A 26,166-nucleotide genomic window follows, 5' to 3' on the forward strand; every position below is an offset into this window, starting at 1 on the left:
CTGTTTATTGTTGTACTCTCCCGAGTGCTTAGTACAGTGCTCTGCACACAGTAAGCACTCAATAAATACAATCGAATGAATATTAAATGCTGGGGTAGATGTGAGATAATCAGGTAGGACGTAATCTGTGTCACACGAGAAACACTCTGAGAGAAGCAGCATGGCTTAGTGGAAAGAACATGGACTTGGGAGTCAGAGGACCTGGATTCTAATCCTGAATCTGCCATATGTCCACTGTGACCTGGGTCAGGTCACTTACCTCACTTACCTCAGTTACCCCATCTGCAATATGGGGATTAAAACCTTCTTCCTCTTTCTAAGACTGTGAGTCCCATGTGGGACAGCGACAGTGTGCAACTTGATTAACTCGTGTCTACTTCAATGCTTAGAACAGTGCTTGGCACATGGTAAGCGCTTAACAAGTACCATTATTAAAAGGGAGAGCAGCTATGGAATCTCCATTTTGCAGATGAAGCAGAGGCATAGCAAAATGAAGTGACGTCCCAGGTCACACAGCAGGCAAGTGGCAAAGCCAGGATTAGGACTCCTGCCTCCCAGACCCATGATCTTTCTACTAGGCAATGTTGCCTCTCATGTTTCCGATCTTTTTTCCTTTCAATCATAGCTGCTTAATAAGCTGCCAGAGCACATGCTGTTTTTGTTCAAGGTTCTTCAACAGGTAGCTCTTCTAAGAAAATTGGTGTCACACCTAGGAGAAATTCAGGAAAAATGATGACTCTTCTGCTCTTTGGTTTATAATGAGATCCTAAATGATTTGGCATGGGATTAAGGGATTGCAATGTGCCATTCACACTTCTGTAACACCCATGGAGATTTTCTGCTTTATGGTGAACTCCCTGTCTCTTTTCGTTGCCAATTAAAGTGCAGTATAAAATGTTGTGCATCAGCACTACTCCTCAAAACTATTTTACTGTATAGGACTCAGGACAAGAAAATTGTTTAGTGCCCAACTTTTTGGTAGCACCAGACTCTGTATTTTTTAAAAAAGTGAGCTGCTGTGCATAATTGTTCAAACTGATAGTTAACACCTGCATTGATACCCAGCACCTGTCCCTGGGAGCTAAACTGACCTGCATTGTTATGGGCAGGGAGAGCCTAACTCTGGGTATTGTACCCTCTCAAGCACTTAGTTCTATGCTCTGCATATAGTAAGTGCTCAATAAATATGATTGACTGATTTGGAGATGATTGCTTTTTTTATAATGGCATCAGTTTTATTAATTTTTTTAAAATTTAATGACATTTGTTAAGCGCTATGTACCAGGCCCTGTACTAACTGCAGGGGTAGATATAAACTAATCAGGTTGGACACAGTCCATATAACAATTATGGTATTAAGCGCTTTCTACATGCCAGGCACTGTTCTAAGCGCCGGGATGGATACAAGCAAAATGGGTTGGACACAGTCCCTGTCCCACATGGGGCTCACAGTCTCGATCGTCATTTTACAGATGAGGTAACTGAGGCACAGGGAAGTTAAGTGACTTGCCCAAGGTCACACAGCAGTCAAGTGCAGAACCAGGATTAGAACCCATGACCTTCTGACTCCCAGGTCTGTGCTCTAACCATTACTCCACGCTACTTCTCTGGGACTCACAATCTTAGTCTCCCTTTTACAGATGGGGTAACTGAGGCACAGATAAATGAAGTGACTTGCCCAAGGTCACACAGCAGACAAGTGGCGGAGCTGGGATTAGAACCCAGGTCCTTCTGACTTCTATGCTTCATCTACTAGGCCACTGGGTGCTTGTTTTCATCCTTCAGGTTGCTGTGATTGTTTTCTGTCTATTCATTGGTTTTTCTCTTAATCATTGCACAGCAAGACAAACTTCACCAAGTACAGCCCTCTCATGGGATGACTTTTAGTTTGTTGAGGCATTTCCTGCTTGGAACATTTTTTCTAGCCTCTTCTCCAACCATTGTAAACAGTACACCCTTAGATAGGGTTCATTCAATCATATTGAGTGCTTACTGTGTACAGAGCACTCTACTCAGCACTTGTGAGAGTACAATATAGCAATGGGTTTACCATCTAGAGAGGAATATCTATGTAGTGCGTATCAATGCAAATCAATAAATTATGGATACGTACAGATGTGTTGTGGGACTGAGGGGGGGATGAATAAAGGGTCCAAGGGTGACACAGAAGGGAATGGGAGAAGAGGAAGTGAGGGCTTATTTGGGGAAAGCCTTTTGGAGACATGCTTTTAATAAGGCTTTGAAGGTGGAGAGAGTGATGATCTGTTGCATATGAAATGTGGAGAGAGTGATCATCTGTTGTATATGCAAGGTGGAGAGAGTGATCATCTGTTGCATATGACGAGGGAGGGTGTTCCAACTCAGAGACAGGACGTGGGTAAGAAGTCTGTGGTGAGGTAGATGAGATAGATGAGATCAGGTACAGTGAGAAGGTTGGCATTAGAGCTGGGTTGTAATAGGAAATTGGGGAGGTTAGGTGTGTGTGGGGGAGCGGTGAGGTGATAGAGTAATTTAAAGACTATGGGAAAGACTGTGTTTCTGCTCAGTGTGGCAGAGGATGGTCACCACTGGAGGTTCTTGAGGAGTGGGGAAACATGAACTGAATGGTTTTGTAGAGTGATCCAGGCAGCAAAATGAAGTAGGGAAAGACAGGAGGCAAGAAGGCCAACAAGGAGGCTAATGAGGTAATCAAGACAGGAAAGGATAAGTGCTTGGGGTAACATTATAGCAGTTTGGATGGAGAGGAAAGGGTGGATTTTTAGCATTGTTGTGAAGGTTGAAATGGCAGGACTTGGTGAAAGATGAAATATGTGGTTTGAATGAGAGATGAGTTGAGGATAATGCCAAGGTTCTGGGCTTGTGAGACAGGGAGGATGGTGGTGTTGTCTACTGTTATGGGCAAGTCAGAGAAAGGACAGGGTTTGGGTGGGAAGATGAGTTCTATTTTAGACATATTAAGTTTGAAGTGTCTGTGGGACATCCAAGTAGAGATGTCCTGAAGGCAGGAGGAAATAGAAGATTGCAGAGGAGAGATATCAGAGAGATAGGAGGAAAACAAGGAGAAGACCGTGTCAGTGGCATAATAATAATAATAATGTTGGTATTTGTTAAGCGCTTACTATCAAGGATGGATAACGTTTCCTTGAGAAGGGGGTGGTCGACAGTGTTGACTAGACTGTAAGCCCGTTGTTGGGTAGGGATTGTGTCTATCTGTTGCCGAATTGTACTTTCCAAGTGCTGAGTACAGTGCTCTGCACATAGTAAGCACTCAAGAAATACAAATGAATGAATGCAGATTGGAAGGGATCAAGGAGAGACTTGGAGGACAGGAACTGGAGGTCATCGGTGTAGACAACTTGGTCAAGGAGTTTGGAGAAGCATTCTGTGCTAAGTAGAGGGAGCAGTAGAGTCAAAGGAGGGTTTTTTGTTTAAGATGGGGGAGACATGAGGATGTTAGGCAGTGGGGAAAAAGCCACTGGAGAGTGAATAATTGAAGTTGGTGTTCAGGGAGGGAAGAAGAAAGGGAGCAAGCGTTTTGATAAGGTATGAAGGGAAGAGATCGGATGTGCAGGTGGATGAGTGGATTCTGAGAGGAGGAAGGAGATCTCTTGAGACACTGCTGGGAAAGATGGGAGAGTTGTAGAGTAGTAGAGGGGACAGGAGGAGGGAGAAATGGGAGAAGGGCAGGGGAGAATTTATAGAGATCATGCCTGATGGTTTTAATTTCCTCAAAGTACTTGGCCAGGTCATTAAGGGCAAGAGATGAGAAGGTGGGGGCCCAGCAGTTTTGAGGAGGGAGTTAAACTTCTGAAACATCTTGTGAGGGAAGTGGGCATGGAAGGCAATAAGGGCTCCCCAGGCATCCATTCCTGCCTGATCAAAGACTCAAATCTTGTGATCCTGAGCCATCTTCTTGTACGGGAATTTTGTTTAGTGGTCGAGAAGTGGAGTATCCCACTCTCAGTAGGATATGTCTTGATCTCCCAGACCTGTTTCCCTTCAGCACTACGGTATTCTCCCCTTCTTCAGCCCCATGGCACTCATGTACATAACCACCTTAATTCATTCTAATGTTTGCCTTCCTTTCTTGTCTGTAAACTCCAAGTGGGCAGGATATCTCTTTCCACTGCTCGCTCCGCTCCTCTGCCGCCCACCTCCTCACCGTCCCCCGTTCTTGCCTATCCCGCCGTCGACCCCTGGGCCACGTTCTCCCGCGGTCCTGGAATGCCCTCCCTCCTCACCTCCGCCAAACTAATCCTCTTCCCCTCTTCAAAACCTTACTTAAAGCTCACCTCCTCCAAGAGGCCTTCCCAGACTGAGCTCCCCTTTTCCCTCTGCTCCCTCTACCCCCCCACCTCTTTGCCTCTCTGCAGCTAAACCCTCTTCTCCCCTCTTTCCCTCTGCTCCTCCCCGTCTCCCTTCCCATCCCCTCAGCCCTGTACTTATCCGCTCAACTGTATATATCTTCATTACCCTATTTATTTTGTTAATGAGATGTACATCACCTTGATTCTATTTATCTGCTATTGTTTTAATGAGATGTTCTTCCCCTTGATTCTATTTATTGCTATTGTTCTTGTCTCTCTCCCCCGATTAGACTGTAACCCTGTCAAAGGGCAGGGACTGTCTCTATCTGTTGCCGATTTGTACATTCCAAGCGCTTAGTTGCCGATTTGTACATTCCAAGCACATAGTAAGCACTCAATAAATACTATTGAATGAATGAATGAAGATTGTGTATGCCTTCTCTTTTGTATTGTAATCGAGAGGCAACATGGCCTAGTGCAAAAAGCGTGGACCTGGATAGGGACCTAGGTTCTAATCCCAACTCTGCAACTTATCTGCTGTGTGACTTTGGGCAAGTCATTTAATTCCTCTGGGCCTCAGCTTCCTCACAATAATAATAATGGTGGTATTTGTTAAGCGCTTTACTATGTGCCGAGCACTGTTCTAAGCACTGGGGTAGATACAGGGTAATCAGGTTGTCCCATGTGGGGCTCAAAGTTTTAATCCCCGTTTTACAGATGAGGTAACTGAGGCACAGAGAAGTTAAGTGACTTGCAAAAAGTCACACAGCTGATAAGTGGCGGAGCTAGGATTGGAACCCACGACCTCTGACTCCCAAGCCTGGGCTCTTTCCACTAAGCCACACTGCTCTGCAAAAATGAGGATTCTATCCTACTCCCTTCTACTTAATCTTGAGTCTATGTGAAGCAGGGACTGTGCCCAACCTAAGCAACCTAAGTTAGAGGTCATGGGTTTGAATCCCGGCTCTGCCACTTGTCAGCTGTGTGACTGTGGGCAAGCAGCGTGACTCAGTGGAAGGAGCACAGGCTTGGGAGTCAGAGGTCATGGGTTCGAATACCAGCTCTGCCACTTGTCAGCTGTGTGAATGTGGGCAAGTCACTTAACTTCTCTATGCCTCAGTTACCTCATCTGTAAAATGGGGATTAAGACTGTGAGCCTCACGTGGGACAACCTGATTATCCTGTAAATCTACCCCAGCCCTTAGAACAGTGCTCTGCACATAGTAAGTGCTTAACAAATACCAACATTAAGTCACTTCACTTCTCTGTACCTTAGTGACCTCATCTGTAAAATGGGGATTAACTGTGAGCCTCACATGGGACAACCTGATTGCCATGTATCTACTCCAGCGCTTAGAACAGTGCTCTGCACATAGTAAGTGCTTAACAAATACCAACATTATTATCATTATTATATCTTGTTTCTACCCCAGCACTTAGTACAATACATACATGTAGTAGATGCTTAACAAGCACTGTAATCATTCTTATTACTATTATTATTATTATTCTCCCAAACACCATTACTGTTATTATTATAATTATTATCATTCTTCTAAGCTCTTAGGATGGTGCTCTGCATACTGTAAATATAGCTGATTAAATGGTGCTCTGCATCCTGTAAATATCACTGTTTAATTTATATGTGTATATGTGTATCAGCACCTATAGGTGAATTTATATATATATATATATAATATGCTTCTGTGGTTGTATGCGTGTTTGCATCTGTATATTTGTATGAGTATATATTACCACTTTCTTATGGTTTTCAAGTGCTTACTCTGTGTCGAGTACTGTTCTAAGTGCTGGGGTAAATAAAAGTCAAACCAGTCAGACACAGTCCCTGTCCCAAATGGGATTCACAGTCCAAAAGTCTCTTAGTTGCTCAGTAAATCATTGCTGTATTTGCTACCTATTTTTTAGTCTTACATTTCCATATTATTCTTTTGATGACTCACCAGAAAGTCATAGCAATCTAAACTATTAGGGAGGTCTGTTAATTCAGACCTGTTAATTCTGCTAATTGGATGGTACCGGGTTAAAGAGGAAAGTGGAAGGGGAAAAGGCAAGAACAACAGCATTAACACTGAAATCCTTCTTCCAGGCAGTTACTGAGAAGAATTTTGGAACCCAGGATTTTCGAGCATCTCTAGAAAGCGGTATCCTGTTGTGTGAGTAAGTATTAAATGAATATGATGATAATGATAGAAAAGCTTGAATTTTCTCCCTCCTTTTTTCCTTAGTTGTCAAGAGGAATGACATGAGAAGTATGTTCACAATACAAAGGTTTCTCAACATATTTCTTATGCGATAACATTGAAGTTTAACCCCTATATTGAAGTGATTCATGATTCATTTTTTTTTGAAGGACTAAATAGGAGTCTACTTCTGAAGAAGTAAACAAAGCATATTCAAAGGCTGATATCACTCTCCTCATTCCATAGAAAGAGATGAGGCACAAAGCAGTCGTGACTTGCTCATGGTTCCACAGTGACTGCCTGAATAGTTATCATTAAAGTAAGGTTCATCAAAGACATCTTTTTCTGTTAAAATGAAAGCATTCTAATGGATTTTTTTTCTCCCATTTTCTCACAATGTAGTAACAACTCTATTGTAGAAGCTAAAGTTGGCTTGAAATGGAAGTCAAGTTCAGGCAGGAGAGTGAACAGATCTGGAAAAAAAATTGACAATTTGAAGCTATCCTCTTTAGTGCTTGGGACAATGCTCAGCACACAGAGGGAACTCCATTAAAAAAAAAAAAACAAAAACAACCCACTGATGATTGACTGACTCTTGCTTCAGAGAGATCAAAAGGATAGCAGCTTCCTATTCCTAAATCGAAAATGGTCGAAGAGCATAATTCATCATCAATGGTATTTTAGTGCTTACTATGTGCTGGGCATTGTACTAAGCGCTTGGGAGAGTATAATAATTCTATATATAATAGCTGTCCAATTCCCGGCAAGTCCAATTCACATCAGGGGCTGTGGAGGATCGATGGGGAGGAGGGCCTTGGGGGTGGCCCATGTCCCTGATGGTGGAGTTGATCTCTGGAGTGGCCCTGGATGAAGTCCTGAGCGGGGTCAGTGATCCTCTTCTCTCCCCCCATCCTCTACTCCCGCCCCCTCCCCAGAGCCGGAAGCAAGACATCCCATTTTGCTCCAGGCACTGCCCCACCCTTTGGAAAGGAGAAGCAGAGAAGCAGCATGGCCTAGTGGAAAGAGCATGGGTTTAGGAGTCAGAGGATCTGAGTCCAAATTTCTATCTGCCACCTATTGGGCAAATCGCTTCACTTCTCTGTACCTTAGTTTCCCATCTGTACAATGGGGATTAAGATGGTAAGCACTATATGGGAAAGGGACGGTGTCCAACCCTGTTAATTTGTAATTACCCTACAATGCCTGGCACATAGTAAGTGCTTAACAAATACAATTATTATTACTACTGTGGAGAGAGCATGGCCCTGGGAGTCAGGTGATCTGAGTTCTAATGGCGGCTCTGTCGATTGCTTGCCATGTGGCCTTGGTCAAGTCATTTCATTTCTCTTTGCCTCAGTTTCCTTAACTGTAAACTGAGGATTACGTACCAGTTCTCCTTCCTACTTAAACTGTGAGCCCCATGCTGGACAGGAACTCTGGGCAGCCTAATTAACATGTACTTACCCCAGTGCTTAAAAAAGTGTTTGACCACAGTAAGGTCTTAACAAATACCATTTAAAACAAAACAAAATTCTAATCTCTGGCACACATTCTCCCCTGCTGGGGACCTGAGGTGTCTGCAAATTTTGTGGCAGAGTGGATAGAATATAGGCCTGGGAGTCAGAAAGTCATGGGTTCTAAACCTGGCTCCACCACTTGTCTGCTTTGTGACCTTGGGCAAGTCACTTCACTTCTCTATGCCTGTTACTACATCTGTAAAATGGGGATTGAGACTGTGAGATAGACTCTGTGTCCAACCCAATTTGCTTGTAGTCATTCCAGTGCTTAGTACAGTGGCTGGTACATAGTAAGCACTTTACAAATACCACAGTTTATTTTTTATTTATCATCTGACTGGCTCCAGGGATGGTGCGTTTGGAGTGGAATATATATGGAATATAAATAAAGAGTGGAATGGTGGGAGGGCTCCAATCTGGCATCAGAGTGATGGGCAGATGTCAATGTCACAGGGGGATGTGGCTGATAAGTAGGTTGTAATCCAACCTCTTCATCTCCATGGAGGTGGATCAGATAGGGAGCCTAGGCACACCTGTAACCCAATCAAACTCCTCTTACACAAATTGCACCTCCCTGTTGCATACCCATAGGATTGTCAAGGGGAGGACAAGGTTTGGGTTGGGAAGGTGAGGAGTTCTGACTTAGACATGTTTAGTTTGAGGAGCCATCATGACATCCAAGTAGGGATGACCTGAAGACAGGAAAACTTGAGACCACAGAGAAAGAGAGAGGTCAGGGCTGGAGAGGTAGATTGGTGAATCGTTCATGTAGAGATGGTAATTAAAGCCATGGGAGAGAATGAGTTCTCCAAAGGAGTGTTTATAGAAGGGGATCCAGAACTGAGTCTTGAGGCATCCCCATAGTTAGAGGGTGGGTGGCAGAGGAGGAGCCTATGGAAGAAACTGTGAATGAGAAGCCAGAGAAATAGGAGGGGGACTAGAAGAGGACAATTTGTGAAGCCAAAGTTAGGTAATGTTTCTAAGAGGGGGATGAGCCACATGGCAAAGGCAGCTGAGAGGTCTAGGAGGATTAGGATTGTGTAGAGGCAATTGGATTTGGTCATTGGTAACTGTAAAAAGGGCTGTTTCTGTTGAGTAAAGGGGATGGAAGCTGAATTGGAAGGGATCAAGAAGAGAATTGGGAGGCAGCAGTTGTAACAACTTTCTCAACACGTTTTTAGAGGAGGAAGATGGGATGATGACCAAAGGAATCTGTCTGTGAAGTCAGGGGAGACTTTTGTTTAGGATGGGGTTACATGGGCATGCTTGAAAGCAGTGTGGAAAGAGCCACTGGAAAATGAGCAGTTGAAGATGTTGGTCAAGGAGGAAAGAAGAGAGAGGGCAATTGTTTTGATAAGATGTGAAGAGATGGGATCAGAAGCATGGGTGAGGGGCTAGATTTTGAGATGAGATGGGAGATTTCCTTTTGAAATCCTACTGGGACACATCAGAGAGTCGAAGAAGGGGCAGGAGGAGAAGGAACTGGAGAGGAGCAAGGGGAGACTTAAAGGTTTCAATTTTAATGAGACGGAGTGGTGAAGAACTCCCTGTCCAGAGGTGATTCCTTACATTCAGATAGGATAAGCAGTTGTCATAGAGGGGCTTCTGCAAGGTTTATTTGCTGGCTGATGTGTCTTAAAGCTAAGAAACCAATGTCCCAAAGTCAGAGCATGAGAAAGAGAACGATTTGTCCCGAGTCGTACAAATGCTTAACATTAACAAATGCTAAGCTTTGCCCAACGTAGATGGTGGTATTCATTTATTTGTTAAATGCTTCTCTGGGAAGGAGCATGATGCAGTGGATAGAGCAAGGGCCTGGGAGTCAGAGGACCTGGGTTCTCCATTCTCTCCACCTTTAAAGTTTTCTTAAAAATCCCATCTATCATCACAACACAGTGAAATTTAAAATTCTTGTGGAGAGGAGAGGTCAAAAAAAAAAAGAAATGGCAAATATATTGCACTTTAGAAAAGATAATTGGGATATAATGTGGTCCTGAGGGAAAAAGTTAAGTATAGATCAAAAACCAAATAATCTTCCAGAATCCTGGACACTGTTCAAAACCACCATCTGTCAGTAGAGAATGAGGTCAAATGTGTGCAGCAGAATTGAAAAACAAAACAAAACAGGCAACAAACAATCCCAATATGACTAATTCCATGAGCAAAAGAGGGTATATAGAGCAAAATTGCCATCTTCTAAAAATGGTAAGTTTATTTAAGTGAGGAGAACAGAATGTTCAGAAAATGATATATCTTAGGTAGAAACAGGAAATGAGGTAGGTTGCAGAGAAGTTTGAAGAATATCTTGCAAGAGATGGCAAAGGCAAACGATAAAATATGTTTCTGACAGAGCACAAGCAGAAGTCTGCTAGGAATCCTGGGGCCATTTGGTGCTCTCAGGGATGCTATAGAGAAGTGAGATGCTTGAATAATTCTTTATTTCAGTCTTTAATGCTGATGGTACTTATTAAGCACTTTCTATGTGCCAACCACTGTACTAAGTGCTGGGGTAGATGCAAGATAATCAGGTTGAATACAGTCCCTGTCCCACTGGGGCTCACAGTCTAATTAGTGTGGCTAAGTGAATAAAGCACAGACCTGGGAGTCAGAAGGGCCTGGGTTCTATTCCTGATTCTGCCAAAATGTCTGTTATGTGACCTTGGGCAATCACTTCACTTCTCTGTGCCTCAGTTACCTCATCTGTAAAGTGGGGATAAGAGTGTGAGCCCCATTTGGGTCAGGGACTGTGACCGACCTGATTACCTTCTATCTACTTCGGTGCTAAGAACAGTGCTTGGCACATAGCTTTACACATACCTTACCTTAATTATAATTATTGTTATTATTACCCTTTATTCACCTCATACTCAGGCTCATAACATTTATCTACATATTTCAATATCGGTCTCCCTTTCTAGAAGTAAACTCCTACTGGGCAGGGAATGTGTCTACCAACTCTGTTGCACTGTACTCCCCCAAGCATTTAGTACAGTGCTCTTCACACGTACTCAGTAAATACCTGCGATTGATAGGCTTTTGCATCAGCTCCTTCACTAGTGTCCATGTCTTTAGTTACTTCCTCCTTCTTCTAGGCTCACTGTGGGGAGGGAATGTGTCTGCTTATTTTATTGTACTCTCCCAAGTGCCTAGTACAGTGCTCTGCATGCAGTAAGTGCTCAATTAAGTATGATTGAATAAATATACTACCTAATGCTACATCTTCTGGGGATATCACTGAACACATCCCTCTAAACTGTAAGCTCATTATGGGCAGGGGACATGTCTGCTAGTCTTGTATCATACTCTCCTAAGTGCTTAGTACAGTGCTCTTCTCCCACTCCCTTCTGCATCACCCTGACTTGCTCCCTTTATTCATCTCCCCTCCCAGCCGCACAACACTTATGTACGTATCTGTAATTTGTATATGTTAATGTCTTCTCCCCCTCTAGACTGTAAGATCGCTGTGAGCAGGGTATGTGTTATAGTTATTGTTATATATTGTTATAATGTACTCTCCCAAGCGCTTAGTAAGGTGCTCTGCACATAGTAAGTGCTCAATAAATACCATTGATTGATTGATTCTTTGCCAACATTAAAATTCTCCACTCTCTCTTCACTTCCCTCATATCAAGCAAAAATTTTTCCGGCTCAACTTCAACATTCTCCACCAACTTATCCCATCTTACCTATCTAGTTTCTTCACCCGTTTCCCATCCAGCTCACTCTCCTAAATTACCATTCTAATGTACCTCACCCTTGCCTCTCCCACCTCTATCCCTTCACCCGTGTTGTTTCCCCAGCCAGGAACTGAGAAGGAGCATGGCCTAGTGAATAGAGTACAGGCCTAAGAGTCAAAAGGACTTAGGTTCTCTTCCTGAACTCTGCCACTTGTCTGCTGTGTGACCTTGGATAAGTCACTTAACTTCGTGCCTCAGTGACCTTATTTGTAAAATGGGGATCAAGACCTTGTGCCCTATGTGGGACATGGACTGTTTCCAACTGGCTTGTTTCTACCCCAGCACTTAGTAAAATGCCTGGCACATAGTAAGCACTTAATTACAAAAACAAAACAAAAACTCCTTCCCCAAATCCACCAGAGTACAACTCTCCACATTTAAAGTCTTCCTAAGAGTCCCATCTATCAACCCAATCAATCGTATTTATGCAACACTTACTGTGTGCAGAGCACTGTTTTAAGGGCTTGTTGGAATACAATACAAAGTTGGTAGACTATTCCCTGTCCACCAGAACACATTATTAATGTTTACGTAAGTGCTGTGGGCCTAAGGGTGGGGTGAATACAGACTACCATCTCTACGCAGATGACACGCAGATCTACATCTCCGCCCTTGTCCTCTCCCCCTCCCTTCAGGCTCGCATCTCCTCCTGCCTCCGGGACGTCTCCACCTGGATGTCGGCCCACCACCTAAAACTCAACATGAGCAAGACTGAGCTCCTCATCTTCCCTCCCAAACCCGGTCCTCTCCCAGACTTCTCTATCACCGTGGATGGCACGACCATCCTTCCCGTCTCTCAGGCCCGCAATCTCTGTGTCATCCTTGACTCGTCTCTCTCGTTCACCCCACACATCCTATCCGTTACCAAGACCTGCCGGTTTCACCTCTACAATATCGCCAAGATCCGCCCTTTCCTCTCCACCCAAACGGCTACCTTACTATTACGGGCTCTCGTTATATCCCGGCTAGACTACTGTGTCAGCCTTCTCTCTGACCTCCCTTCCTCCTCTCTCGCCCCGCTCCGGTCTATTCTTCACTCCGCTGCCCGGCTCATCTTCCTGCAGAAATGATCTGGGAATGTCACTCCCCTTCTTAAACAACTCCAGTGGTTGCCTATCGACCTCCGCTCCAAACAAAAACTCCTCACTCTAGGCTTCGAGGCTCTCCATCACCTTGCCCCTTCCTACCTCTCCTCCCTTCTCTCTTTCTACCGCCCACCCCGCATGCTCCGCTCCTCTGCTGCCCACCTCCTCACCGTCCCTCGGTCTCGCCCATCCCGCCGTCGACCCCCGGGTCACGTCCTCCCGCGGTCCCGGAACGCCCTCCCTCCTCACCTCCGCCAAACTGATTCTCTTTCCCTCTTCAAAACCCTACTTAAAACTCACTTCCTCCAAGAGGCCTTCCCAGACTGAGCTCCTCTTCTCCCTCTACTCCCTCTGCCACCCCCCCTTCACCTCTCCGCAGCTTACCCTCTTTTCCCCCCATCTCCCTCTGCTCCTCCCCCTCTCCCTTCCCCTCCCCTCAGCACTGTACTCGTCTGCTCAACTGTATATATTTTCATCACCCTATTTATTTTGTTAATGAGATGTACTTCGCCTCGATTCTATTTAGTCGCCATTGTTTTTACGAGATGTTCTTCCCCTTGACGCTGTTTATTGCCATTGTTTTTGTCTGCCTGTCTCCCCCGATTAGACTGTAAGCCCGTCAAACGGCAGGGACTGTCTCTATCTGTTGCCGACTTGTTCATCCCAAGAGTTTAGTACAGTGCTCTGCACATAGTAAGCGCTCAATAAATACTATTGAATGAATGAATGAATGGGCATAAAGGGTACAGATCCATATGCATAGATCACACAGAAGGGAGAAGGAATAATGGAACAGTGAGGGCTTAGTTGGGGAAGACCTCTTGGAGGAGATGGGACTTTAATAAGACTTCAAAGGTGGGGAGAGTGTCAATCTGTTGGATATAAAGGGGGAGGGAGTTCCAGGTCGGAGGCGAAATGTTGGCTAGAGGTCAACAGCAAGATAGATGAGATAGAAGTATAATCAGTAGGTTGGTATAGACGAACGGTGTGTGGTTCATTCGTCATATTTATTGAGCCATTACTGTGTGGTATGTGGTGTAGAAGGAAAGGGAGGTAAGGTAGGAGAGGACTAGCTGACCGAACGCTTTAAAGCCAATGGTAAGGAAAACTCGCACTGTCCGTGTTCACCTACTGTGACTCCACGTGCATACGCACACATGTTTATTTCTAACATTGCAGGGCAAACAGTATCCAAGCAGGTGCATGTTGTTGGACAAACATGGCCTAATTCCCTAACAATGCTCCAGCCAACACATGCAGGAAATAGCCATGATAGAACGGAGTAGGTTATGGAACTGGTATTTTTCAAGCACCTTCTTTGTACAAAACAGTGCACTGGGTGTATAGGATTATATAAAAAGCATAAATTGAGGCCATCACCTGCTCTCAAGTAGTTCACTATTTAGGGAGGAAAGAAAAACACCTAAAACCTGTAAAGTAATAATAATGGTATTTGTTAAGCGCTTACTATGTGCCAAGCACTGTTCTAAGTGCTGGGGTAGATGCAAGGTTATCAGGTTGTCCCATGTGGGGCTCACAGTTTTAATCCCCATTTTACAAATGGGATAACTGAGGTACAGAGAAGTGGAGTGACTTGCCCAAAGTCACACAGCTGACAAATGTCAGAGCCAGGATTAGAACCCACGACCTCTGACTCCCAAGACCGGGCTCTTTCCACTAAGCCAGGCTGCTTCTCATTAAAAGCAAACAAATTTAAAAAGCAAAAATTTAAAAGCAAACTACCTTTTTTTCTTCTCTTCCTCAATCCATTATCAAGCTACCTCTCCCATATTCTAAGTATTTGTACAGCTTCCATGTCTACTTCATCCACTGTTTACTCATGCAGGGGAGGGAGGAAGGAGGGGAGGGGTTTGAGAGCTGACAGGTGATGTTCTTAGGATGGATGACAAGAGGTACAGTGAACCCCTAAGTGACCCCTAAGCAGTATGGTTCAGTGGATAGAGCGGGGGCTTGGGAGTCGGAACCACCTGGGTTCTAATCCCGGCTCTGCCACTTGTCTGCTGTGTGACTGAGGGCAAGTCATTCACTTCTCTGTGCCTCAGTTATCTCATCTGGAAAAGGATTAAAACTGGGAGCCCTATGTGGGACAGGGACTGTCAAACCCAATTACCTTGTATCTCTCCCAGTGTTTAATATTGTTCCTGGCATCTAGAGGGGCTTAACAAACACGACAATTTTAATAATAATAATAATAATAATAACTGTTATTGGTGAGCTACTTGAACCTTTTCAAAGAATTGACTGAAGATAGTGATACTCTACAGAAAATCTGGATCAATCAATCATATTTATTGAGCACTTATTGGTGGCAGGGCACTTGTATAAAGCTCTTGGGAGAGTACGATACAATAGACAGAGAACCACATTGAGCTTACGGCGGCTGAGCCACTTCTGTTTTATGTAGCGTGGTAGTTCATTCTTTGCCCTTTCAGAACATGTGAGGATGAATTGTACTCAATAGAGTAAAAGTAAAGTAAGAGTAAAAGTGCTTGTCTGTCGTCTTCCTCTTACTGCTTAAAAAGCCTGATTCCAAGAAGCGTGGATAACGTACAGGCCTGGGAGTCAGAAGGACCCAGATTCTAATCCCGGCTCCACCACTTATCTGCTGTGTGACCTAAGGCATGTCACGATTAGACTGTAAGCCCATCAATGGGCAGGGATTGTCTCTATCTGTTGCCAAATTGTACATTCCAAGGGCTTAGTACAGTGCTCTGCACATAGTAAGCGTTCAGTAAATACTATTGAATGAATGAATGAACTTCACTTCTCTGTGCCTCAGTTTGCTCATCTCTAAATTGGGGATTAAGACTGTGAGCCCTTTTTGGGACAGGGACTGTGTCCAACTGGATTGGCTTCTACCTACCCCAGAGCTTAGAACAATGCCTGGCACATAATAAGCACTTACCAAATACCACAATTATTATGACCTGTTCCTGTACATTTCCTGTGTATAGTCATGTTCTGAAAGTATTTTTCCTCCAGCTGTGCCATCTAAGCAAGCTGCACCCATTCTTATCTCCCATCATCCTTGTGATAAACACAAGCCGGTGTGTACACATGGGTTGATTGGGTAAGAGTTCCCTCCTCACCAGGTTTTCTGACATTCTATTCCATTGCCGGAGGCTTGGGCAGGGTGTAGCAGGTTGTTTGCTTGCTGATTTGAGAAATGGAGTTTCTGTCAAGCAGGCTGGGTATAAATACATAAATGAATATATACATATATGTGTGTGTATATATACATATATATGCACGTATATGTATTATAATGTTGATATTTAAGCGCTTACTATGTGCCAAGCACTGTTCTAAGCGCTGGGGTAGATACAGGGTAATCAGGTTGTCCCACGTGAGGCTCACAGTCTTAATCCCCATTTTACAGATGAGGTAACTGAGGCACTGAGAAGTTAAGTGATTTGCCCAAAGTCACCCAGCTGACAGGTGGCAAAGTCAGGATTAGAACCCCTGACCTCTGACTCCTAAACCCTTGCTCTTTCCACTGAGCCAGGCTGCTTCTCCGTATTACCTACTGGGCTTCTAATTGTTCTTTTTAGTGAAATCTCTTGCAATTATTTTTAAAGGGGAAGGAGGTGGGATTACTGTTTTAAAGAGTTTGTGCCAGGAAACCCTCAAGCTTTGGCTTTATGGATCTTGGAATTGCTTTTTGCTCTACTTCAGGGACTCCCAGCAAAACCCCAGTGATTTTTCAGGAGACTTCTTTTTTTAATAGCTTCTCTTTGTCCATGACTCTCCAGTCTGTGTTCTCATCAATCAATTGTACTTATTAATATTAATAATTGTGGTATTTGTTAGGGTTTGCTTGCTATGTGCCAGGCACTATACTGAGCAAAATTCGGGTTGGATGCAGTCCCTGTCCCACATGGGGCTGATGGTCTCAATCCCCATTTTACAGATGAAGTAACTGAGGCCCAGAGAAGTGAAGTGCCTTGCCCAAGGTCACAGAGCAGACAATTGGTAGAGCTGGGATTAGAAGCCAGGTCCTTCTGACTCCCGGGCCCATGCTCCAGGCACTAGGTCACTCTGCTTACTGTATTCTGGTAGTGTATCCATAGAATTTTCTTGGTAAAAATATGGGAGTTGTTTTCCATTGCCTCCTTCCGCACAGTAAACTTGAGTCTCCACCCTTGACTCTCTCCCTTGCTGCTGCTGCCCAGCACAGGTGAGTTTTGACTTGTAGCAGATTGCCTGCCAGTTGTTAATCACTGGCCAAGCTTGAAATGGAATGGATAGGCCTCCTTGTCCATGACTAGTCTGTGTTTTCAACAATCATTCAATCGTATTTATTGAATGCTTACTGTATGCATAGCACTTAAATGCTTGGGAGAGAACAGTATAACAGAGTTGGTAGACACATTATTCACCCACAGTGAGCTTACATTCGAGAGATTTGAAAGTAACAGTGGATACATGTATTTAATAGTTGGTATGTAAATAGACTCTACTGGCTTTTATGCAGTGTGTTTGCTCTTTAGAGATGGTCTTATTTCATACAGCTCCCTTTCTATATTGGGTGGTGGTAGACATTTTTTCTGAAAGTCTCCTTTGCTCAAGTTAAAGTGCTCGATACATGGAAATTTATAAATAAATCATAACTGCTGGATGAAACAGGGAAGACAATTTGCTTAAAATCTTTAATCAGATGTCAGATGTGTATGTCATGGTGCCCCGAACATCCCAATACTTTATCTGGATCTTAGCATGATAATGATGATTTGTTAAGCACTTACTATGTGCCAAACACTCTTCAATCATCTAGTTGGAAAGATTTAAGCCAAAAGTAATTTTTTTTTTGAATTCTTTAAATTAGCTCGTTGGCTTATACCTCAAAATCTTTGGCAAATAACATGCACATATTTTAAAGCTGGCAGATGCACACGTTATTTGTCAGCTTTTCCATTTATTTTTTCTGTAATAGATACAGACCTGTAACAAAATATATCACGGCATGTGAATCTTGTTAGCAAAGTAGCGTGTTGAGCAGGTTGGCTTGGTTGACGTACATTCTTTTAAAAATTGCTTTCTGAAGTGATTAGCCACACTGTGCTAGCTCCAAATTGTTTCAGGGTTTGCGGAAACCTTTACTGTGGTCTCAAAGTCTTAGTTTTGACTTTGTCCAATCTTGCAGATTCAGGGGAATGTCTGTATAATACTTTACCCAACTGAGTGCTTTTTCTGGTTCATGTTTTTTTCTGTTTCTTTCACAACCCCGAGAGGAAGTTAAGTGTAAAACTCTGTAAATGCAGAAGGAGAAAGCTAGATTAAACTGAGTAGTTTCATTATGCATATTATGGAACTGATGATGGAGACACAGCAAAGCCTAGTAGATAGAGCCCAGGCCTGAGAGTCAGAAGGACCTGCGTTCTCACCCTCACTCTGCCACTTACCTGCTGTGTGACCTTGGACCTCACTTCAGTTCTCTGGGCCTGTTACATCATCTGTAAAAATAAATAAATAAATTTAAAAAAACGGGGAATAAGACTGTGAGCCCCATGTGGGATATGAACTGTCCGATTAGCTGATTAGCTTATATCTACACCAGTGCTTAGTAAAGTGTCTGGCACATTGTATGTGCTTAATAGATATCATTTAAAAAACCCCAAACCCCAAAATGGACATGCCTACTCAGAGCGGAATGTCTTCTATCACCCTCAGGTCAGAGGTCTCCATTTTCACGATGGCTTTGAGATTTCTTGTTGCTTCAAGGCCCTCCCCTTTTGCCAGCCCTCAGCATTCTCTCCCATCCGCCCATTCTTCTTGGAGAAACGGACCATCTAGGAGGGGATAAGGGACTTAGGAACCAGAGTTCTGTTGATAGCAGAATGGCACTGAAAGCAATGACACAGATGCCAGGAGCTGTGGGAGAAACGATTACCTCAGAACTCAACCCTCCTGCTTGGAGTTACCTTTCTCATGGCTCTTTCCCTTGGCTTCCACTGGAAATAACCAAAAGAAAACGTCTTGGGCCTAGTCAACGCTGGTGTTCTCCTCTCCACCCAAAGGACTAATCAGAGAAGAGGAATGAATCCAGAGTTGTGGGTCCTGCATGAGTGATAATTGGAAGAATTTGACTGGAAGTAGGTTACTGTAGAATGGGTGAGGTTAGTAGGAGGGACCTTCCTGGAATAAATGGGCTTCGAGATGCCCCCCCCAATTTTCCTGCCAATTTCACTGCCTGATGAAATAGCTTTCTCCCTTTCTTCCATTTATTGAATTTGCTGTTTAGTAGGTCCAGCTCCGTGCCCCATTGCCTATTCTCTCTGCTCAGTTACACGCTGGCCTCTTTCCCACCTCCCTCCTCTGTCTGGGCACTCTACAACGTGGCTTAGTGGATAGAGCAGTGGCCTGGGAGTCAGAAGGACCTAGGTTTTATTTTTTAAATGATATTTGTTAGAATGGAATTTGTTAAGCACCTACTATGTGCCAGACACTGAATTAAGCACTGGGGAAGATACAAGCAAATTGGGTTGGACATAGTCCCAGTCCCATGTGGAGCTCCCAGTCTCATTCCCCATTTTACAAATGAGGTAACTGAGGCGCAGTGAAGTGACTTGCCTACAGTCACACAGCAGACAGATAGTGGAGTCGGAATTAGAACCCATGACCTTCTGACTCCTAGGCCCATGCTCTCTCCCCTGCACCATGTTGCTTCCAATACCTGCTCTGCCATGCGTCGGCTGTGTGACCTTGATCAAGTAGCTTCACTTCTCTGGGCCTCAGTTACCTCATCTGTCAAATAGGGATTCAGATTGTGAGCCCCAGGTGGGACAAGGACTGTGTCCAACTTGATTAACTCGTATTTACCCCAGTGCTTAGAACAGTGCTTGGCACATAGTACTTAACAAATACCATAATAACAATATTATTAAGCTCCCCCTATGTGGTCCCTTCCTAGTATGCCACCAACTGCTGCTGGCACTGTTGCCTCCACTTTGTAGGCTCTGCCTCCAGGACTCCAGAGTTAGCGGACCGAAGGTGGGATGGGGGAGGGTGAGATTCTCCTCAGCAGCTGCTGTCTTCCCTCTTATTTCTTCCAAGTTACTATGGCTTTTCAGGACTGACAGTGGGGATTGTAATCTAGGAAAGAGGTGGACAATGTGAAGTGAGTAGGAGTCGTGTTAAAAGCCAATAAAGTTCAAGGAAAGGAAGACTGGAGGTCAGTCAATTGTATTTATTGAGCGCTTACTGTGTGCAGAGCACTGGACTAAGCACTTGGGAGACTATAGTACAACAATAAACAGACAGATTCCCTGCCCACAGCGAGCTTACAGTTTAGAGAGGTGAGGGGTGCTGCCAAGATAGAGGAATGGAAGTGCGAGTTTTGATGCCGGGGGGAGGATGGCATAGGAAAGTTCAGGGAAGGGAGGTGAGCAGGGAGGATGGGAGTATTGAGCTTCAGTTGACGACCCGGCAAATGTAGCCATACTGTTGGGTGTCTGGATTTGATATCTGCTGCTCCTTGAGAGTAGCTATCATATCTACAAACTTTCTAATGCTCTGCTGAACACTTAACGTGGGGCTCTTCACAGAGTCAATGCCAGTAAATGCCACTGATTGATTTAAAAGAACTGAGGGGGAGGATATGCTAAAGGAGCAGCAGGTATGCTGTCTACAGATGGCACATCTTGGGCAAACTTTCAGGTGGAGGAGGCCCAGTGGGGTGCGGGGAGGTACGAGAAGGCAAGAATGTCTATGGCAGAGGTCACAGGCTTGATCCCTTGCCTTGAATTTAAATAAACAAGGAATTAGTATAGATAGCGTCCGCGCACATCACGACTATGCTTGTTAGCTTGACGAGGAATGATGCCGTGGTGTAGAATCCCTAAAACTTCTGGGTGGTCCCAAGTCACCACTTGGCAGTGGTATGGCAAATCCTGCAGTGGATTGGACATTCGTTGGTAATCTGGAGACTACGTGCTGGTTTCAAAAAGCTTACCTGGCCACAGTTGCCATCTGAGAATATGAGAGCAACTGTGGATACAAGAGTGCTCTTAGATTACAAACTTTAGTGCCTTAGAGTAAAAATATATCTCCTTAATCAAGGGAGCTTAAATGGAATCCTCTACAGATGTTTCCTCTATTTCTTTTGGGCAACTTGATTTAACGAGATAGTCGGTCTCTGTCTTTTATTCTCAAAGCCCATCTCAAATGATTCCATGTACTTTTGCCTTTGAGCCGAAATAAATTAGGTTCTGCCGAGATAGATGCCCCTGCTCCTTGTCTTGGAAAGCGATGAAGGAAATTAAACACTGCTAAGTGCTTTCAGTGCTCATTTTTTCTTAGTTTTTGACACTTAAAAAAATGAGCTAATTCAGCAAAAGAGATGGCAAGGAGTCTGTTATCAATCAGTCAGTAGAATTTATTGAGCACTTGCTGTGGGCAGAGACTGCATTGTTTGATCACCCAGGTCACTTTCTCCCTATTCAGAGGTCTCTGCTATCCCTGCTGTGCCTCAAGCCATGAAGGATGGGGATTTAATAATCAGGTAGCAGATGGTAATTCACACTTTCAAAGACTAAATAATCGATACCTGCTCAGAATCAACAGTAAATCCCCAGCCTCTGGGGACTACTACTCCAGCCCAGTCAAGATCAAATAGATTTGGTAAATATCTCTACAGAGTAGATTCAAATTATCAATGGCAAATTACCTATTCTGAGGCTCATCAAAAATATGGATTAAAAAATACAGTCTCTGTAGCCTCAAGCTTCTCAGAGCAAGGAAAGTGGTTGGAATGGCTGACTATAAAATGCAAGTTGCATATTCTGAGAGTCATCAAAAATGTGGATTTAAAAATATGCTCTCTATAGTCTTAAGTTCTTAGAGCAAGGAAAAATGGTTGGAATGGCAGTTGGTAAAATGCAAGTTGCATATTCTGAGAGTCATCAAAAATGTGGATTTAAAAATATGCTCTCTTATAGTCTTAAGCTTCTCAGACTAAGGAAAAATGGTTGGAATGGCTGTCTATAAAATGAGGGCTTTGTACCATTTTAAAAGTTAAGAGAAGGTAAGCAGAAGTTTTCTGCTATCTGATTTTTTTTTCCAGGAAACTGGGACATATCTAAAAAAATGAGGGCGGGGGAACTTCCAGGAAAAACCAGGTTTTCTGGCCACCTTCTACTGGGGAGATGTTAAATTGAGACTGTCAAATCATGTTTAAGAATAGTAGTACAACTTTCCAAATGAGTGTAAGACAATCCGCATTTACATTAGGGTCAGAAAATATCTGAGTAGATGGTAATAATCAGTGTTAGGGTTCTTTTGTCTACCCAGGTGTTTAACGCAGGGTTTAGGGGCTAGGTGGAATGTTCCCCAGTAAGTTCCCCTTTAACAGATATTGATAAACCAAAATCGAAGGTGATTACCAATTGTCATCATCACCATCCCCTGAGGAAGTTATGGGCAAAACCTACACTTTCAAACATATCTGGGCCAGAAACTATTAGCATAGTCATCCCTGGGATCTGTCCCACAATCAAAGGTGACAGATTTTTTCCCCAGATAACCAATCAGTCAGCAGTATTGCACATTTAAAAAAAGTATTTTACATTCTTTAAACACATACTATGGGTCAAGCACCGTTCTAAGCACTGGGGTTGATTAAAAAAAATTTATCAGGTTAGACCCAATCCCTGTCCTATGTGGGGCTCATGGTGTAAATTGGAGAGTGGGGGATTTAATCCCCATTTTATAGATGAGGTAGCTGTGAGGCAAAGAGAAGTTAAGAGACTTGCCCAAGATCACACAGCTAGAAATTGGCAAAGCTGGAATTAGAACCCAAGTCATTTGACTCCTAACCCATGCTTTTTCCATTGGGTACTGTCCTAAGCACTGGGAAAGGACAATACAAAAGGCTGTGTAGAAGCAATCCCTGCCCATAAGTAATTTAAATTCTCCAAGGGGAGTCAGACACTAGATTGCAGATAGTGGAAATAGAGTATAATAATAATGATGGTATTTGTTAAGCGCTTACTATGTGCCAAGCACTGTTCTATGCGCGGGGAGAGATACAAGGTTATTAGGCAGTCCCGGGTGGGGTTCACAGTCTCAATCCCCATTTTCCAAATGAGGTAGCTGAGGTATAGAGAAGTTAAGTGACTTGCCTGAAGTCACACAGCTGACAAATGGCGGAGTGGGGATTAGAACCCACGACCTCTGACTCCCAAGCCTGGTCTCTTTCCATTAAGCCTCGCTGCTTCTCTATCAGCCTTCTACTCCACAAGAGGAAATGAGGGCTTAATCAGGGAAGGCATCTCGGGGAAGATGTGAGCCCTCAGAGGCTCACAATCTAACAAAACAGAGAGGGGAGTGTTGGAGATAGACATTTTAGGAAAGATGAAACCACAAAAGAAGATAAAAGATGGGAAAATAAGAAAAACAAGAGCAGTAGAGTACCATGGCTAGAGGAACAGATTTCTAGACTCCTGGCTTAGAGTCTGTCACTCAGAGCAGCAGCAAAGTAAAAGCCAGAGGCGAATCAATGTACTGAAATTTTGTGGGGGCTACGGACTATTCTGTTTGCATTGTTTCTAGCCCCCTGGCATGGGGCAGATAGGAACCGAGGTCCCAGGGTGGCACAGAGGGAGTGACAGAAGTTGCCAGTTGCGTTTGCCAGAATTCTAGCGGCCAGTGAGACTTGAAGACATATGCTGCTGCTGTCTGAGTCATTTCCACTCCTCTGCCATGGAACTGTAGTGAGAGAAGAGAGGATATATAGGAATTAGTTGCTGGTTAAATTCAGTAGTTGGGAATTTCTCTCTGTCTCTGTTTCTTTTAATGGTACTTGTTATGTGCTAGGCACTGTGCTAAGCACAGGGGTAATTACAAGATAATGAGGTTACTGACAGTCCCCTACATGGGGCTCACAGTCTGAGAGAGGACTTGCAGAGAGAAATGAGGAGTCATGGGAAGTTTTTGAAGGGAGTGAATTCTGAAAAGCATTTAGGAAGATGACCGGAACTTCAGGAAAACTAGTAAGAAGGCTGATATAAAAATCCAGCTGGGAATGATGAAGGCTTGAACTGGAGTTTATGTTAAGGTCAGGAGAAAGGCAGGGTTCTTGAAGAATGTGACAAAAGAAAGAAGGGTTACAGACAGATTGTGGGAGGTGAAAGAGGGGAGTCGAAGATGACGCAAAGGTTTCAGAACTTCTGGGGCAGGGAGGATGGGTGGGTTGTCAACAGTGACTGAAAAGGTAGGAGGAGGAATACATTTAGGAAGGAAGGTGAATTCAGTTTGTGATGGGATGTGCTTAAAGTTCCACTGAGCCTTAACTGTTTCTCTGCCCGGGAGTCAGAAAATGAGATTGCAAAACAGATGATGTGGGATGTTATGTAGATAGAGGTGCTAGCTGAAATTATGCAAGTGGACAAGCTTCTTGAGAGAGAAGTTTAAACTGAGAAAAGTTGAGGTCCCAGGCAACATAATAGACCCAGATACAGTCCTCTTCCTAAACAGGGCTCCTATCTAGGGGTTGATAAATACAGACATTGGGGAATAACAATGGATTGCCAATGATGTGAAGCAACGAGATCAAATCGAGATGATAATTTCAGAACAAGATGAGTTAAATCGTGGCGGTTGTAGTCATCAGAATTGTGCCTGTTTAAACTATTCTTAGTTAGAAGCTAGTGACCTAGGCCTCCAAAAGACCTTCAATCATTCATTCAGTCGTATTATTTGAGTGCTTACTGTGTGCAAAGCACTGTACTAAGCGCTTGGAGAGTACAATATAACAAGAAACAGATACAGTCCCTGTCCACAATGAACTCACAGTCTAGAGAGGCAAACAGACTTTAATATGAATGAATAAATAAATAAACAAATAAATAGATATACATATGTACTGTGGGAAAGGGAGGGAGGATGAGTGAAGGAGCAAGCAAGAGTGGCACAGAAAGGAGTGGGAGAAGAGGAGAGGAGGGCTTAGTCAAGGAAGGCTCCTGGGAGGGGTTTTGCCTCCAATAAGGTGGGGGAGAGCAATTATCTGTCTGTTAGGAGGAGGGGAGGGTGTTCCAGGCCAGAGGTAGGATATGGGGGAGAGGTCAGTGGTGAGGTAGAAGAAATCAAGGTACAGTGAGAAGTTGCCCATGTCTTTTCGCTCCCCTCTCTCTGTCCCTCTGTCTCTGTCTCATATTCCTTATGGGGTACACTGTGCATATCTTGCTGCCTTTCACCTTCTCCCAGGAACCCAGCAGTCTCGGTCACTTCCACAGGTGTGCTTCTTGCTAGTTTCCTCTCCTTCCCTTTGTAGTTGCTGGCAATCTGGACTGGACCTTTTCTAACTGTCCTGAATGCTGTTTGGGTTTCGTCCTGATTTCCAGGACCCACGACGGTGAGCTAGTGTTGTGGCAGTCTCTCTCAAAAGAAACTCAGTCTTGTTTGCTTGAGGAGAGCCTCCTTTAGGCCAGCCTGCCTCTAGGTCCTTTAAACATTTAATAATATATTTTTTAAGTACTTACTATGTGTCAAACACTGAACTAGATCCTGGGGAAGTACAAGATAATTAATAATAATAATAATGTTGGTATTTGTTAAGTGCTTACTATGTGCAGAGCACTGTTCTAAGTGCTGGGGTAGATACAGGGTAATCAGGTTGTCCCACGTGAGGCTCCCAGTTAATCCCCATTTTACAGATGAGGTAACTGAGGCACAGAGAAGTCAAGTTACTTGCCCATGGTCACACAGCTGACAAGTGGCAGAGCCTGGAATCGAACCCATGACCTCTGACTCCGAAGCCCAGGCTCTTTTCACTGATCCAGACTGCTTCCCAGTATTAGACCCAATCCCTGTCTCACATGGGGCTTTCAGTTTGAGGAATGGAGAACAGGGATTTTATGCCAATTTTACAGATGAGGAAATGGAGGCACAGGGAGGTGACTTGCCCAAGGTCAACAGGCTGGCAAGTGGCAAACCTGGGATTGGAATGCAGGTTTTCTGACTCCCAGTCCTGTGCTCTTTCCATCAGGCCACTTGTGATGCCAGTTCTGAACTAAGTGTGCCGGGATGACTCATGATGTTTTGTAGGCCTTCCCCAAGGATCCATCTCACTTTTACTGTAGTGTGTGAACAGGAGTAAAAAGAGACAGCAATGAGGCAGGAGGAAGAGTCGAATAACCCATCCCATCCCTCCCCACCTTGGTTCCTGAGGATCCCTGGAGAGTTTATAGGTGAATCTACACAGATATGGCTATTCTCAGAGCTGGCATCTATCGCAACTTGGCAATCAAGTCCACATGCATTTTTCTTGGCAGTGGGATAGCAGTTTGCTTAGGACTTTGTAC

General features: G+C 44.0%; 1 protein-coding gene across 10 annotated transcripts in view; it reads left to right on the top strand.

Moving 5' to 3' along the window:
• Positions 1-26,166, top strand: part of LMO7 (LIM domain 7) — a 288,480-nt gene that overhangs the window by 74,410 nt on the left and 187,904 nt on the right. For all 10 annotated transcript variants that reach the window (XM_029052751.2, XM_029052769.2, XM_029052791.2 and 7 more), the window contains exon 3: positions 6,415-6,485. In XM_029052751.2, coding sequence (XP_028908584.1) covers positions 6,415-6,485 — 71 coding nt within the window. The remainder of the gene's footprint in view (positions 1-6,414; positions 6,486-26,166) is intronic.

The sequence above is a fragment of the Ornithorhynchus anatinus genome, chromosome 2 (assembly GCF_004115215.2).
Source record: "Ornithorhynchus anatinus isolate Pmale09 chromosome 2, mOrnAna1.pri.v4, whole genome shotgun sequence".
Classification (NCBI taxonomy): domain Eukaryota; kingdom Metazoa; phylum Chordata; class Mammalia; order Monotremata; family Ornithorhynchidae; genus Ornithorhynchus; species Ornithorhynchus anatinus.